Source organism: Sphaerodactylus townsendi, linkage group LG12 (genome assembly GCF_021028975.2).
Source record: "Sphaerodactylus townsendi isolate TG3544 linkage group LG12, MPM_Stown_v2.3, whole genome shotgun sequence".
Lineage (NCBI taxonomy): Eukaryota > Metazoa > Chordata > Lepidosauria > Squamata > Sphaerodactylidae > Sphaerodactylus > Sphaerodactylus townsendi.
Genome location: NC_059436.1, coordinates 5,390,168 through 5,405,139, shown reverse-complemented (window position 1 = coordinate 5,405,139; position 14,972 = coordinate 5,390,168). Strand labels below are relative to the sequence as shown.

At 46.4% G+C, this 14,972-nt stretch overlaps 1 protein-coding gene and 1 long non-coding RNA gene across 2 annotated transcripts; both read right to left on the bottom strand.

Annotated features, from left to right (window-relative positions):
- Nucleotides 1-137: 137 nt before the first annotated feature.
- On the bottom strand, nt 138-2,923 carry LOC125442270. The gene is made up of 2 exons (XR_007245969.1): nt 686-2,923; nt 138-457 (listed from the first exon to the last, which is right to left on the bottom strand). It is a non-coding gene; the product is annotated as an uncharacterized LOC125442270 (long non-coding RNA).
- A 549-nt stretch (nt 2,924-3,472) lies between these two features.
- On the bottom strand, nt 3,473-13,596 carry PLPP5 (phospholipid phosphatase 5). Its single transcript, XM_048512902.1, has 7 exons — nt 13,464-13,596; nt 9,389-9,497; nt 8,117-8,207; nt 7,387-7,450; nt 5,720-5,844; nt 5,045-5,215; nt 3,473-4,374 (listed from the first exon to the last, which is right to left on the bottom strand). The coding sequence occupies exons 1-7, from the start codon at nt 13,538-13,540 to the stop codon at nt 4,205-4,207; spliced, it is 807 nt and encodes a 268-aa protein (XP_048368859.1). The 5' UTR covers nt 13,541-13,596; the 3' UTR covers nt 3,473-4,204.
- Between the last annotated feature and the right edge of the window lie 1,376 nt (nt 13,597-14,972).

The window sequence follows — 14,972 nt, the reverse complement described above, 5'->3', positions numbered from 1 at the left end:
CAGAAACCTACTTCCTTTGAGAACAGGGACACACAACAGTTTGCTGTTTCAGTTGTTGCAAGAAACAGAGATGGGTGCATGGTAGATGACCTAACCATTCATGCAAGCATGTTGCAGCCTCCACCTGAGGATACATATTTTTCGTTTGCGCTTCATGTTTAATGCAGTCACCACCGACATAGTACTTGTGTAACCACAACAACCATAATTACAGTAGACAGGATGATGCAGCTGTTAAAGCAGTTCTGCTGAGCTGTGTTTACATTACAAAGCTAAATGGAAACCGGTCTGTGCCAGTAGAGCGGTCACAAGAACATTGGATGTTATAACGTCTGATAAAAGCTGCTTCAGGTGGTAACTCTGGAAGTCAAAGAGAGACAAGCTTGCAGCTAAATGGCCGCAGGACACATTTTGCCATATTCTTCATTCTTACCCAGCAGTTGTTCCAGAACTCAACCTGCAGTTTGTAAAGCATACAAACTTGGGTGAACACAGTGCCAGCAGCAACCTTCATACTACAATTAGCTAGCCATACACTGAGACTAGTTGTTAGTTAAGTTAGTTGTAAACTAAGAGTAGCCCAATCTCATGTCAATGGTTGTTCCTTCTAAATAAGTGGACAGTCTATTACTATGCAGGATGAAGTAAAGTCACCCTTCATGGAGACAGTAATGGTTATTCTTACCTGCTGCTGCAGAATTGGCAAGAGGAGGCCTTCACCAGGCAGGCACTGCTGCACGACAAAGTCGGTTTCCTCTGAATGTACCACTTTTAACATCCTGCCAATTATTAGTAATACTGAGGAGAGATGACATTTGGAGGGAGAACTTTAGTTCAGGCTGGGGTCTGAAATGCAATAGCCCCTACCTGTTCAGCACAGGCCAACAGAATGTCATTTTTGTTTAAAGTTCGATTCAAGGATGACAGCAGCCACTCGACTCTCCTTCAAAGTACTGGCATTTTTTATTGGACACGTTAAAAACCACCACGAGACTCGAGTGATCTGATTTGGTCTCTTAAAACATATAAAACATTAAAAAGGCAAATGGGACACTGTGAAATCCTTACATTACAAACTACAGCTCTTCCCTTTACAAATGTTTAGACCAGCCTCATTTTAACAGGAGGTGCAAATGAGCAAGTTTCAAAGTGTTCTAACGTTTGAGATGATAGTCGCCGCCTATAAAAGCAGAGTGGAACATCCCTAGCCAGAGGCAGCATACCTCTGATTTTTACAGTGGGGAGAGAGGAGGAAAAGAAGAGGTAACTGCCATCCTTCTGGCCACCTTTGGGTGTCCCGGGGCTCTCTGGTGTACCACAGTTTGAACAAAAAACACAGCAGCTTTGCTTGTTCCTTTAAGGTAATATAGTTTCAGCTTTCAGCCTTCCATGACCGACTTCAAAAAGGCAAATAAGTTTTTCTTTCATGTTTTTGTGCAATAATGTCATGCTAGGCTACATCCTACATGCTCCTCTGAAAAATGCTCTTCTCTCCTTCCACACAGTCACCAATCGAAGCAGGTCAGGAGGAGAGCCAGATGCTGCTTCTCTCTGTGGCAAAAATCGGTTTGCACTGATAACAGGCTGGTTTGTGTTAATTCACATGCACTGCACTCAATTGTATGACATTTCTGGATGTCATCATTTAGGCCAAATTCACAAGTCACACAAACCCAACATCCCTACACAATGGGTTTTTGCATGAGTTGGGTGGGCGTTATTCCAACGCCCCTTGCATGCCAAATGGAACAGGACTCAAATCTGAATCAGGACTGTGGTATAGGACAGAAGGGGTTTCAGCCTCCCCGATGCTGTTTTCCTGAGCCAGGGTGGTATTTTTATCTTGTTGCTGGGCTGCACATGCAGGATTTAGGTTATGTCCCAGAATGAGAAAAGGACAGGTGCCCTATTGTGACCAATGTACTGCTGCCCAAGGACATAAAGCAGTTGGGGAAGGACATTTCCAGTTTGGGGTGGGAGGGAAATTCATACAACCATCATCATGGCCCTGACGCATTCTGTAACCCTTGGCCCAATTGTTCAACTACCAACACATTTATCCTATCAAAGACCACCACTACCCTCCCTTTGTGAGGTGCTGGCCCCCAAATGTTATCCCTGGCAATTTTAAAGGTTCAGGATAAAAAAATATTTTTATTTTAAAGTACCTACAACCTGCTTATCCCTACAGGGCTCAAGGAAATATAAGCCTGATGCCCTGTTTAGCTGTTATAACAGTAAATGTACCAGCCTGTACCGGATTTCACACGCCTGAACTGGCGTGACTGGAACTAGATTTTCTCTACAATGTTCAAAATGAATGGACCCGACTGTGTGTGCTACGACACACATTTTCAGAGCATGAATAGTTTCAGGGTACAGATCAGGGCTTGAATAGTAAGAAGGGAGGGAGTTAAAGTTGATATGCAGTGAAGACAGGGATTGGTCAGTGACGCTCAAAAACCAGTCACAAACCATCTCCAAGCCATGGACAGTTTTAGGCCTCCTCGTTTCTCCACCATCAACAGCTGCTGCCTCCAAGCTCTAGTTCTTCAAGACTACAATACCATCTTCCAAAATGGAAGCTAAAATGGTCAAGATCCCAACTTTGGCGTCGATTATGTGGAGTAACTAGGCAAAACCCTGGAGCCCTGGGCAAAACCTGAGTTTGGTGGGGGGCCCCCACCGGTGTGTGCCCGGAGCAACGCGCACACCCCCACCCCCTTGTAGCTATGCCCAGTGGTGTATTTAGGCAAACTGGAGCTTGGCACCAGGTCGTTTGAAAGTCGCAATCACATCATAGAACATGCCCCAACTCACAAATCTGAACACAGCAATAGGCCATGCCACACAGCAGAAATAATTTTTGAAAACATTTTCAAAATGTTTTATTACTGCTATGAAAACATTTTATGGTGTTGTATCCAGTCCCCCCCAATTAGGGGAAACAGCATCATTTTCAATGTTATTTAAACTGGGAACCCTAGATTCTCCCTTTAAGGTGGATTTAAAAGGAGAATCTGGGTTCCCCAGTTTGAACAAGTGATGCTGGAATCCACCCCCAAAGCATCTTGGACCTCAGATTCTCCCTTTAAATCCATGCCAAAGTCGGGGGGGGGGGGGGTTTAAAAGGAAAATCTGGGGAAATTTGGGGGGCACCTGCTGTCAGGGGTGCAATTATTAAGCTAGCAGCACCAAACTTTCAGGGTATCTTTAGGAGACTCTCCTAATGATACCTCCAAAGTTTGGTGAAGTTTGGTTCAGGGGGTCCAAAGTTATCGACCCTCAAAGGTGTAGTCACATCTCCTATAAGCTCCCATTGGAAACAATGGGGGATGGGGTACCCCTCTTGGGAGTCCATACCTTTGGACTCCCTGAACCAAACCTCACCAAACCTGGGTGATAGCATCAGGAGAGTCTCCCAAAACATCCCTGAAATTTTGGTGCTGCTAGCGGCTAGCCTAAAAACTGCACCATCTGCAGGCCAAAAATGGAAAAACACTGAAAATACAAAAAATCCCACAAAAGAACCTGCAGTTTTTGCGCCCCCCACCAGGGGGTGCCTTGGGCAACTGCCCACTTTGCCCAATGGGCGGAATGCCTCTGCAAGATACACACTCGACCACACAGCACAGAACCTTCTTTCAGAGGCAGCCAAGGGGATACAGACTCCTGAAAGCCAGACCTAAATCCAACATGATCTCTGTGTGCGGAGCATTGAAAAGAAAGGCCAGTGCTAGCTGAGTAGGCAGAAAACAGGTAACCCCACATGCTAAAGCCATGCCACATACATGACACAATGTGCGGTATTCTAGCATGCACCCAGGTTTGCTTGAGTTAACCAGAGCTATTGCTCTGTAGCTATTTTCTGCCTCACAGCAAAGACTGAACTGGAATGTTACTAGATCCTACTGTTATTCCAAAATTGTGTGCCATATCTTTCTTGCAGCAAGCCCTAGCGTGGATCCAGGGCTGATTCTTTGCAGCAAGATGCCACTGTCAGAGATAAGAGGATGGCTTGCCTCCACTGTAGTGCACACCACTCTCTTCTCTGCTAACAGGTTCATGAGAAAGGGAAGAGGAGAATGGCCACATACTCAGTGAGGCTGCTGGCCCTTTAAAGTGAGAATCATTTTTTTCTCCTCCAGACACAGGACCCTGCGGAGGGTGTACCCCCCATTTCCCCCCAAATTGGAGCCAAACTTTATACATCAAGGTTGAAACCAGAGAGGGTTAGCTTTTGCCTCTCGGGGGCAGAGAGTCTGGACTTGCGTTGCAGTGGATGATGGCAGTCAGGGTCCGTCAGAGCAGGGTAATGCTGTCTGTAACACAGGTACGCAAACACAAAGCCCATTGCTGAGCCAACCACTACGTCTTGGAGGGGACGAGAAGAAAGAGAGAATGCAAAGGTCATTTCAGTCAGTGCTCCCTAACAACAGCACATCTAATTTAAAAAAAACAACGCATGCAATCTATCTCATGAGCTGTGCATCTGCTTGGACAGCGCCAGTTCCAGGCCTGTTTCCTTCACCAGCAAATCTAATCAAAAAGGAAGAGAATGTCCCGTCCAATTTAGATCAGTCGGCCATCAAGCTCACTACAGGGACTCTTTGTGATTCCAGGAAGAGAAGTTCGCCAGCCGGGCTACCAGATGCACTTTCATAGGGGATGCCAGGGACTGGGATATCTGACTTGCAAAACTCACACCCAACCACAGTTATTGCTGGTTGCCCACAGTGCAGTTACATCAGCTTAGTGTAGTGGTTAAGAGCAGGTGGATTCTAATCTGGAGAATGGGTTTGATTCCCCACTCCTCCACCTCAGTGGCGGAGGCTTATCTGGTGAACCAGATGTGTTTCTGCACTCTTACATTCCTGCTGGGTAACCTTGGGCTAGTCACGGTTCTTCAGAACTGTCTCTGCCCCAGCATAACACAATTCACCATCTCTGACTGAGAGACAAGGTTACCATGCTTAGCAAATGCAACCCACCGCCTCCCCTTATTCCTTTACTATCCTCAAATGTGCAGGAAACCTTCACTCACCTTGCCAGTGATGCTTGTAATCACAGGTACGGGACAAAGCAATAAGCATCGCCACAAACAGGGGTGTTAAGAAGGCACAGAGGCGCCAGGACTGCCCACGCCCACCAGGTGCAAAGCAGTGGAGCTTCCCTGCCATGTAGAATGAGCCGAAGGCAAGTCCAGCAAAAGCAACTGCAAGACAGGAGGTGGCCAGTGTGAGACCCCAATGATGCCCAGCCTTCTTCCGCCTGCCCCCCACCTTTAGTAAAAGAACCCTGTACACTTTGGGACGGTGTGTTCCCTGCATGGGTAGTTTCTAAACAAGGCTGGCCTTGGGTTACAGAGATAGTGGCAATATTGTGGGTGTCCTCTCAGGGCTGCTTCATGTTTGACAGGAGATGGTCCACTGATACATTCTCATAGCTAACTCTACATTATTTGAATAACAGGCTGGTCAATCAAGGGCTGGAGGACTGATGGTTAAGTTCCAGTGATGGCTTTTTAGTGCATGCGATCTGATATTTAATGTCTTGGCTATTGAAGATGAACTGAACAGCAGCCTCCGATTCCATCTGCTGCAGATGCGCAGTAAAGCAATCTAAAAGGAACCCACTCAAGATCTACAAACTGATAGTTATTAAATCTGATAACTTCCTGTTCCTGCCCCCAACATATCTAGACAACTTGCAAACTTACATGAAGAATGCCCACTGGGGAAGCTCTTCCGCCCTTCGGTCACTACTTGTGCGTCACCCGTACACAACAGCTGAGCGGTTGCCCGGCCGTCTGGAAAGCAGCGAAAGAAGAAATCAGGCCGAGGTCTGCAGTGAGGAACAGAAGCAAAAGGATGAGGCTCTGAAGTGCTGGTAAGAGCCAGAGAGAGGAAGAACCATCCATACAATGCTCCTTTCAAGCTTCAACCCCACTCCTCACCCTCCCCTTGCTACAACCAATTCCAGGAGCCCCTAAAGAATGTGCAAGTCTCTGACAAAATGTCAAATTAACCTTAATTCAGCCAGAACTGAGACTGGATCCTCCGGGTACTTTTAAACCACCAATGCACATAGTAGTCCAATTCAGATTGGGACCATGTAAAAGAACAGTTGGCTTTTATACCTCGTTTTTCCTCAAAGCAGCTTACAATCATCTTCCCTTTCCCTCCCTTGCAACAGACACTTTGTGAGGGAGGTGAGAGAGATTTGAGAGAACTGCAACTAGCCCAAGATCACCCAGCAGGCTTCAGGTGGAGGTATAGGAAATAAAAACACATTTTTTTCAGATCAGAACCCAACACTCATGTGGAGGAACAAGGAACAAATCTAGTTCTCCAGATCAGAGTCCACCGGCTCTAACCATCACATCATTCTGAGTGCCCGTCCCAATCAAAACTACCCTCGTTGTGTTGTAATTAGCCCTTACAGGAAACACGGTGGTCTGCCCATCTTTTTTTTTCTTTTGGAGACAATGCATGCGCACATGTGTCTGTGTGAGGTGGTGAGGATTAGTTCCAACTGGCATAAGCACATAGGGAAAAGTACTGAACTTTTCAGCATGGTGTAGTGATTAAGACCAGGTGGATTCTAATTTGGAGAACTGGGTTTGATTCCACACTCCTCCACCTGAATGGCAGAGGTTTATCTGGTGAACCAGATGTGTTTCTGCACTCTTACATTCCGGCTGGGTGACCTTGGGCTAGTCACAGTTCTTTGGAACTCTCTCAGACTCACCTACCTCACAAGATGTCAGACTCACCTACCTCACAAGATGTCTGCTGTGGGGAGAGGAAGGGAAAGGAGCTTGTAAGCCACCTTGAGTCTCTTTACAGGAAAGAAAGCTGGGGTATAAATCCAAACTCTTCAAAACTCTTCTTCCCTCTCACTGAATGTCCCTGATCCTCTAGCATTCTAAAAACAATGGAAAGAACCAGTTATGAATCAACTAGTACCTTATCTAGTCTGACCAGAATGATCACTCTGCATAAAGAGGCGCCTTAAGAGAATTCCCAAGCCTTTTCAGAAAAGGCTGAGAGAGGGAAGAACAGAAGGTCCCAGCGGAATGCCCTGATTGCATGGAGTTGTACTGGGATTTGGATAGAGGCCTTTGCCAGGCTTGCTGCCCAAGAGCCTTTGAAGGTTGATGCTGGAGATTGAACCGGGCACCCTTGGCATGCTCACCACAGTATCATATGCAGTGGCAGGGTAGACCTGTCAACTTGAAATTGGATCAAAATCAGAGGTCAAGGAAATCACGCAGGCTTTTCTACAGATGTGGCTTATCATAAACTCTTAACATTCGGTCATCAAAATTTGAATGAAAGGGCCCAGAAAAGCAGAGACACAGATACATTCCAGGGAAGCTCTCACCTGCCTACGGCCAGCTTCACAGCATTAGTGAAGACGCCATTCAGCATAAGAGCCAAGCTGGCCCCTGGAAAAGAAGAGTACATGTCAACAATAGCACTGTTATCAGTTTGGTTCTGACACCTGAGCAGTGGTGTACCACTAATGGGGACATGGAGTATCCCATGTCCCCAGGCACGTGCCGTTTTGTCATGTGGGGGTGCTCGGCACCCCCCCATGTGATGAAACAGCATGCGCCCGAGTTGTACACCACCAAGCCCTCTCCCCACCTCCAACATCCTTGCAGGCCAGCTTTTGCCCTCCGCAGGCCCTGGGGATGGCAGGAGCTGTCCTGCAGGGAAACTGGGGGTGGGGGCCTGCTGCCATAGTGCCAGTCTTAGCCCCACCCCCGGCTCCTGTAAGTGGGGCGGGGACGGTGGTCATGCCCCCGGGTGCAGTTTAGGAGGTAGGTTAAGCTGTTTGGATGTGATTGACTTAAAGTCCCCCAGGGAGAATCAATGACCAGATCCTAATCTGTTCTAACTATTTTCTAACTATTTTGTAACCTGTTCAGCAGCAGGCTTGGGTGTTATCATCAGGAGAGGTCAGCTTTGTCTGAGAGATGGTTGTGAAATAAGGCATGTGGAAAAGCCAGATTTAATCTCATCTCAGTTGGTAGAATAATTTTGACTCTGCCTAGCCACCATACACCTCAATACTCCCCTCACCGGCTATCATTACCACTCAAGCTCACCTAGGCATGCTTCCCGCGTATCCTCTTGGTCAACATTCATGAAGAATTTGGCCAGAAGAATCAAGACCAAGGGAGATAAAAAGGAAATGAACTGGAACAGATAAAAAGAGACAGAATTAGTCAGCAACACCATGAGAAACCAATAAAAACAAACAGAATTTACACAGGGCAAAGATTGCGCTATTTCCTCAGCACTCTGGCAATAATTTTCTAACACTGGGCCTTCATTTTAACATGTGAAAAGTCATGTTAACTGCCTTGTTCCAGAATGTTTTATGAAAAAACAAACACTTTTTTTAGGACAGGCAAAAAACAAACAAAATGTGCTGCTTGCAACACACTGACTAAGGAATAGGATATGAACTTAAGGTCCCAAGTTCAAATTTCACCATAAACTCCCTACGTGGCTTTAGGCAAACCTAATTATAATCTCAGGCTCATGCCCCCCCCCCCCCCCCCCCCCCCCCCCCGCCTGGACCCAATTAAAAAACAACAATCCCAGTTTACTTTACAGGGCCATTGTATGGATTATATAAAAGAAATGTATGTGATGTAGACTGAAAGCACTACATGATTACTGTTCAGTATCCCTTTTTCACACGTTAAAGGGACAGAACTTTTCTTCTCCAGGTCTACTTCTAATTGAAACTCAGGAGCTTTCTACTTTATGTCTTTTTAAGGGCACAGTCCACCTTCATCAGGCTGGTTTTTAAATACTCTCTTCCCCCCCACCCCAATAATACTTTTCTGCATAACTGGAGAACCTGCTGTGTATGAAAAAAACCCCTTCCCTATATGATTGAGTATCCACCCAGAAAACTGTAGGATATTTAGTTCAGCTCTTACAAAAAGGAACGAGTTTCTTGATTTAAACTTTATCTGGAGAGGATCTTTTCTTAAGAAAACAGAGTTCAGTACTGGAATATATGTTCACATTTTTTTTTTAAAGATGACAATCAGTACTGGTTTTCTAATGTATTTGCAGCAATCAAAAAGCACCTACTCCAAGTGCCCTCAACACCGACTGAGCTTGATCTGAGAAAAAAAGAACTCTGAACATGAAAGACGTGTCCTTCTTTATCAAGATGCAGTGCTCCCATCCTGCTTCTATTTTTTTTTCATCTGAAACCCTGCAGACGTTATCTTACGGATGCATGTCACATTATATAGCCCACACAGGGTACAGATTGAAAGCAGCACCCACTCAAAACAAGCAGATGCTTCAGGCACAGCTTCCGTGGCATAAAATGATTGAAATGCAGACACACTTACAAACATTGGCTTGGCAGGAACATGGTCAGACTCCACATAAGGGTTTTTATACAGCCACATCTCTTCCGGCTGTATGACCCTCTGGAACGGAGGGAGAATTTCAGTGATTCTATAGAAAAGAGAAAGCAGCAGGCCAGAATTGAGGCTTCATCCCCATGTGAAAGACTTCAAGCGCTGGAGCCATTATCCATCCTATGAGTCCTCACCCCAATGTGGGTCAGGCTTTTGCAGTTTTGATTTAAGTACATTTTTGGCTGGGTGATTCCAGTAATAGTTATAACACAGGCTAATTTAAAATACACAAAACTGATGGCTGCTGAAGTCCCAAGGTCCAAAATTCATGGGATAATATATTAATATGACGCTATACCAAGTAGACTGAGTCTTGTGGGCTACAATACCAAACATAGAATCATAGAGTTAGAAGAGACTCCAAAGGCCATCAAGTCCAACCCCCTGCCATTCAGGAACACACAATCAAATCACTCCTGACAGATGGCCATCCAGCCTCTCTTTAAAAGCCTCCTACATGTCGGGAACTACTGGTCAAAGGCACTCAGCAAAGTCTGGAGCCTTCTTCCAATTTAATAAAATAAAGTGGTCAACCATTTTCTTTCTCATGCAATCAGAAAGCTCCAGTCCAAGCACTGATGAGACCCATGCCTACTTAGATTTAGCAACATGGCTGTATCACCACCCTCCATCCCAGCATTTTGGAATCCTTCCAGTTCCACAATGGCCCTCAAAGGCTGCATGCTGTCCTTCTGCTGTCCTGGAGTGCACATCCAGCCTATGCAACTTTTTTGGTTTGGGTTAGAAAGGCAAGCTGGCTATTTGGGTACCAAGTTGTTACTGGAAGGGCTGAAGTTATACTGTACCAAAGCCAGCAAGCTTTGACTCTGGTCAGTGCCTGGGTGGAAGATGCCAAAGAATTCCATACAAGCCACCTAAATTTCCATAATGACCAGAAAGACAACAGCGCTAGATGAGCAATTATAGGTAAGTGTAATCCTGTTTTCTCTTGAACCATCCATAATGAACAGTCAGAATGGCAGCATGTGGCTAAATTTGGGGTTATTGACAGCATCTTGTAGAGCAGGGGTGCCTGCCAATACTTTTTTCTGGTGCCACCTTCATCAAGTGTTTTTAGGAGCTGGGTTGGGCTGGGTTTGGCTTTTGCCCAAAAAGACTTCTGATTGGCTGTGCAGGTTTTTTAAAATGTTGCTTCGGCAGCAGCTGCCATCACAGCACAAGCATCTGCACCGTGTTACTGAAGTTGAGCTCCAGCAATCATTTTGTGGCTGGCTCCACCTCCTACAGGAGCCATTTTGGTACAACCATTTTGTTGCTGGGCTAACCTCTCAGAATTCCAAATGTGGCCACAGGGTCAAAAGGGACGGGGACCCTGTTGAGGAGAATGAAACACATGTTGTCTGATGATGAGGCCTTTGCCATTTGATCCTCCTCTCTCCATTCAGTGATGTGAGAATAACTCAGATAAAACCTTTCAAACTCCTTGTAGCCACATCCTCCGTTCCATGGGGATTCATTCCAAGCAAGTGCACAGGAAGCATACACACATAAAGGAATACTAACAGGACTGAACAGCACAGTGAGGAGTTTGTAGGATTGATTATGGCCATTTTTTACATGCAGATCATTTCGTAGACATTTGCTCTCAAGGGGCGGCAAGATGGAGGCCAGCGTGTCCCTTTGGCAAATGCTTATGTTGTAGCAGAAGGTGCCAATTAAAACCTTTGGAGTCCTGAAAAGGCCAAGTTCCTGCCTCTTTTGGAACTGGATGCACAAGGCCATATCTCACCAGAGTCTGCTTTCAGCCTGTTTATCTGGAAACATTCCGGCTGACATCTCCACCCCAAATTCACCCACTACCATCATTGCGGGAAGACAGGAACATCTATCAGCCTCCTCATTGTTCTGCTTTATTATTGCCGGTTTGATTATTAACTTGAATCTAGCTGCTGTTTTGTTTTATCGGTGCTGGGTTTGTAAAAGTTGTGTTGTGTTCTGCTGGCTGGCAGGCAGGCAGGGGCTAGTGGGAATCATAGTCCATGAACATCTGGAGGGCCAGAGTGGGACACCCCTGAGTTATAGCACTCTGCGTCTGTACAATAAACTCATTTAGGAAGCAAACTTGCTTGGAAGCAAATCCCATTTTTTTCAGCAAGGAAGCCTTGCTCTTAGGAAAGTGTTTTTAAGGTTGCAGCTTAAGACTACAACATTTTCTGGTCTCAGTTTTAAGAAAGCTACTAACTGCAGGGTTTGGGCTCTTCCAGTGTGTCCTGCAGAATCTCTTGATTTCATTTATACCTTCTTTCCTCCAAGTGGGGACAAAAAGTTGCTCACGCTGTTCTGTTCTCCATTTCATCCTCACAACAAGTCTGTGAGGTAGGTTAGCTGAAGAGTGTGTGACTGGCCCAAGAAAACCTAGCAAACTTCCATGGCAGAGCAGGAATTCGAACCCAGATTTCCCAGATCCACCACCCAGATTGTCACACATCCTTTCCTATTCCCTCACAACATCTTTCCTGGTAAAGGGAACCTAAAAACTTGCATGCCCTATTTTGTGACACATTGGTGGTGCTAATAAGAAGATACGATATTTGTCTTGGTTTTAAACTTACATGGCAGACCTGCATTTATTTCACCCCTTCATATAAACCCAAACCACCAATTTAGTATAAATTTCCTTATTAGGGTCAACTCAAAACTCCCGAAGGAACAAGCAGGTTTTTGAGATCATTGAAATGTTTCCTTTAGCTGATAGTAAAGAAAACAAAAATAGGAGGTAGGGAAGAAACAGGAATTGAAGAGCCAGAGGGGATTCCCAAATCATCAAATGATCGGCCATGTGAGATGAGGGCATCTGGTCTATCCCTCACAGTGGCAAACCCAGAAGCCCCAGGAGTCGCACAGGTGTGACAGTGAGGTAGGGTTGCCTGGATATTTCCCAGAATTACAACTGATCTCCAAACAACATAGATCAGTTCCTCTGGAGCAAAGGACTATTTGGAGAGAGGATCCTATATAATCCACAGAAACAGCACGGTACAGTGGACTTTACTATGGGGAATCATGCTTGTTTCCCTGCTGCTCACAAGAAGTCTGCTGAGAGACCTTCGGCCAGTCACAGTTCTCTCTGAACTCTCTCAGCCCACCTACCAAAGTGTCTTTTGTGAGGAAAGGAAGGTGACTGCAAGCCACTTTGAGACTCCTTGAAGGCTGAGAAAAGTAGGACACAAAAACCAACTCTTCTTCTCTGCCCTCCCAAACTCCACTTCCAAATCGCCAGGACTTCCTCAACATGGAGTGGGCAACTCGCCCCATTCAGCAACCGGCTTTCAGATGTACACTGCTCCTGACCATGGAGGCTTCATTAGCCATCATGGCTAACACACTGGTGAACTTCCCCTTCCATAAATGGGCGTCATCCCCCTTTAATAAGGATGCCATTAGTCCGACTTCAGGAGATGCTTAGCAGCTTCAGTTGGGTTAGTAGGCAGTGTGCATGGCGCACAAGGATCGCACATTGCACCAGAGGCAACCGGGTCCAAACAGGGCCACGGCTGCTCCCCTTTCATTACTGCAGTTACGAGAATCTAATGCAAACCTAGAGAAAGTCTATGCCCAGCCGCCTAAAAGGCTCATTCCTTCCCACGCGCGCAAGAAGCAAAGCCAGAGCCAGCACAGCTCCATCCAAGACGACGATGCTGTTTCCGAGAAGATGCCTCCTCCGCTCCACACACTGCGTGGAATAAGGCAGAGGCTGGCATCTGTATCCCATAAGGCAGGGAGACATCCAGCTTTTTCGAAAGGCCTGCAGTATTCTATGCATTACGGGAGTCCCCCCACCTTGAAGGAGAAGCCATTCGTTGCAATCACGACGGCAACGCATCACTACCGCAGAAGGAAAGGAAGAGCTTCCCCCCCCCCTTTATTTTAATGCACACGCAGAGCAGACAGATAGAGGGCCCCGTCTATTATATGCATTACGGCCGCGGTAAAAAAAGACCACGATCTACCCCCCCCCTTTTTTTTTTTTGCTTGCACTCACAGAAAAACTGCTAAGAGCAGCGCGCGCACCCCCACTTCCAGCGCCAGCGCGAGCCCCGCCCGCGGGACCCGCCGCATCCTCCGTTTCTGCAGGAGCCACGCGCCAGTCCCTTGCCGGGGAAGCTCCGCCCACTCCTTCTCTGGACGGGGGGAGGAAATGGGGGCGTGGCCGGGCGCTTCCTCTTCTGCCAGAGGGATGCACCGAGGAGATCACTGACGTGTCTCGCCACCGCTGGGGTGACTCATCCCTATTGCAAAGTGGCGAGAGTTGAGTCGCCTGCCTTTGTTAGGATTGGTTTCATGCACTGCTGTCAGGAATTGACATGTGGGTGGTAGAAATGTATTCTCACGTCAATATAACTCTTTCATTGTAACTCTTGCAAGGTGAATGTAATCAACCTGGCATATATAAATGTGCTTTCTCTTCCTTGATCTATATGGCTTCACACAACGGGAGGAGGGAATATTTGGGGGAATATTTGGAGATTCCCTAAGAGATTTCTAAGGAAAGCCTGGCTTTCTCAAGCTGGGTGCCTCGCTACCTCTCAATAAACACTACTGATCAAGAATCCAGAGTCCATTTATTGTTTGCAGGTCCAGGACCTAACATTTGCAAAAAAGCAGAACTGGACTTCTGTAGAGGCTTTTGCACATTTCAGGAGGTGCTGGCCTCAACTTGCTAACTTTTCAGTCTGCACTTTTAGCAGCAGTTTGGTTTCTATCAGTTAGATGCACACAAGAGGAAATCTGGGAGAGACAGAAAGCTGTTCAGGTTCTGAAGGGGAAATCATCTCCAGGAGTGCCTCCATCACCTTTGAGAAGAGGGATGAGATACTGGAAGAGTTGAGTTCTGCCTCAAGGAGAGAGCAGTGACAGCTCAGATCTCCCTCAGGAAAAAGAGCAGAGTGAAGGGTACCAGTGTAGTGGTTAAGAGCAGCTGCACTCTAATCTGGAGAACAGGGTTTGATTCCCCACTCTGCCACTTGAGCTGTGGATGCTTATCTGGTGAACCAGATTAGCCTGTGCACACCAACACAAGCCAGCTGGGTGACCTTGGGTAGTCACAGTTCTTCAGAGCTCTCTCAGCCCCACTCACCTCACAGGGTGTTTGTTGTGGAAGGGGGGGAGGAGATTGTAAATCCCCTTGAGTCTCCTTACAGGAGAGAAAGGGGGGGCTATAAATCAATACGGGGTACACTTCTCCAGTCTCGCTCTTAAACATCCAAAGTCTCCTGCTCCCCCTCAACTGGCACCCCACTTTCTGCCCATTTTTACATGCAACTGCCTGGAAGGGCGGGGCCTTTAAGTGATGCAGCCCCTTTCCTTCAAACCTCTTCTCAAAACCAGCCATTCATTTGATGCCTTTGCTCACTGTCCTCTATAGGAGATGTTGAATCTTCCCAGTACTTTGGCACCCCAACCCATTTTATTTATTTAGTACATTTTTATTATGTTCTTCTTTCAAAGAGTTCATGGCATACACTGTTTATACCTCCTCCATTTTACTGTT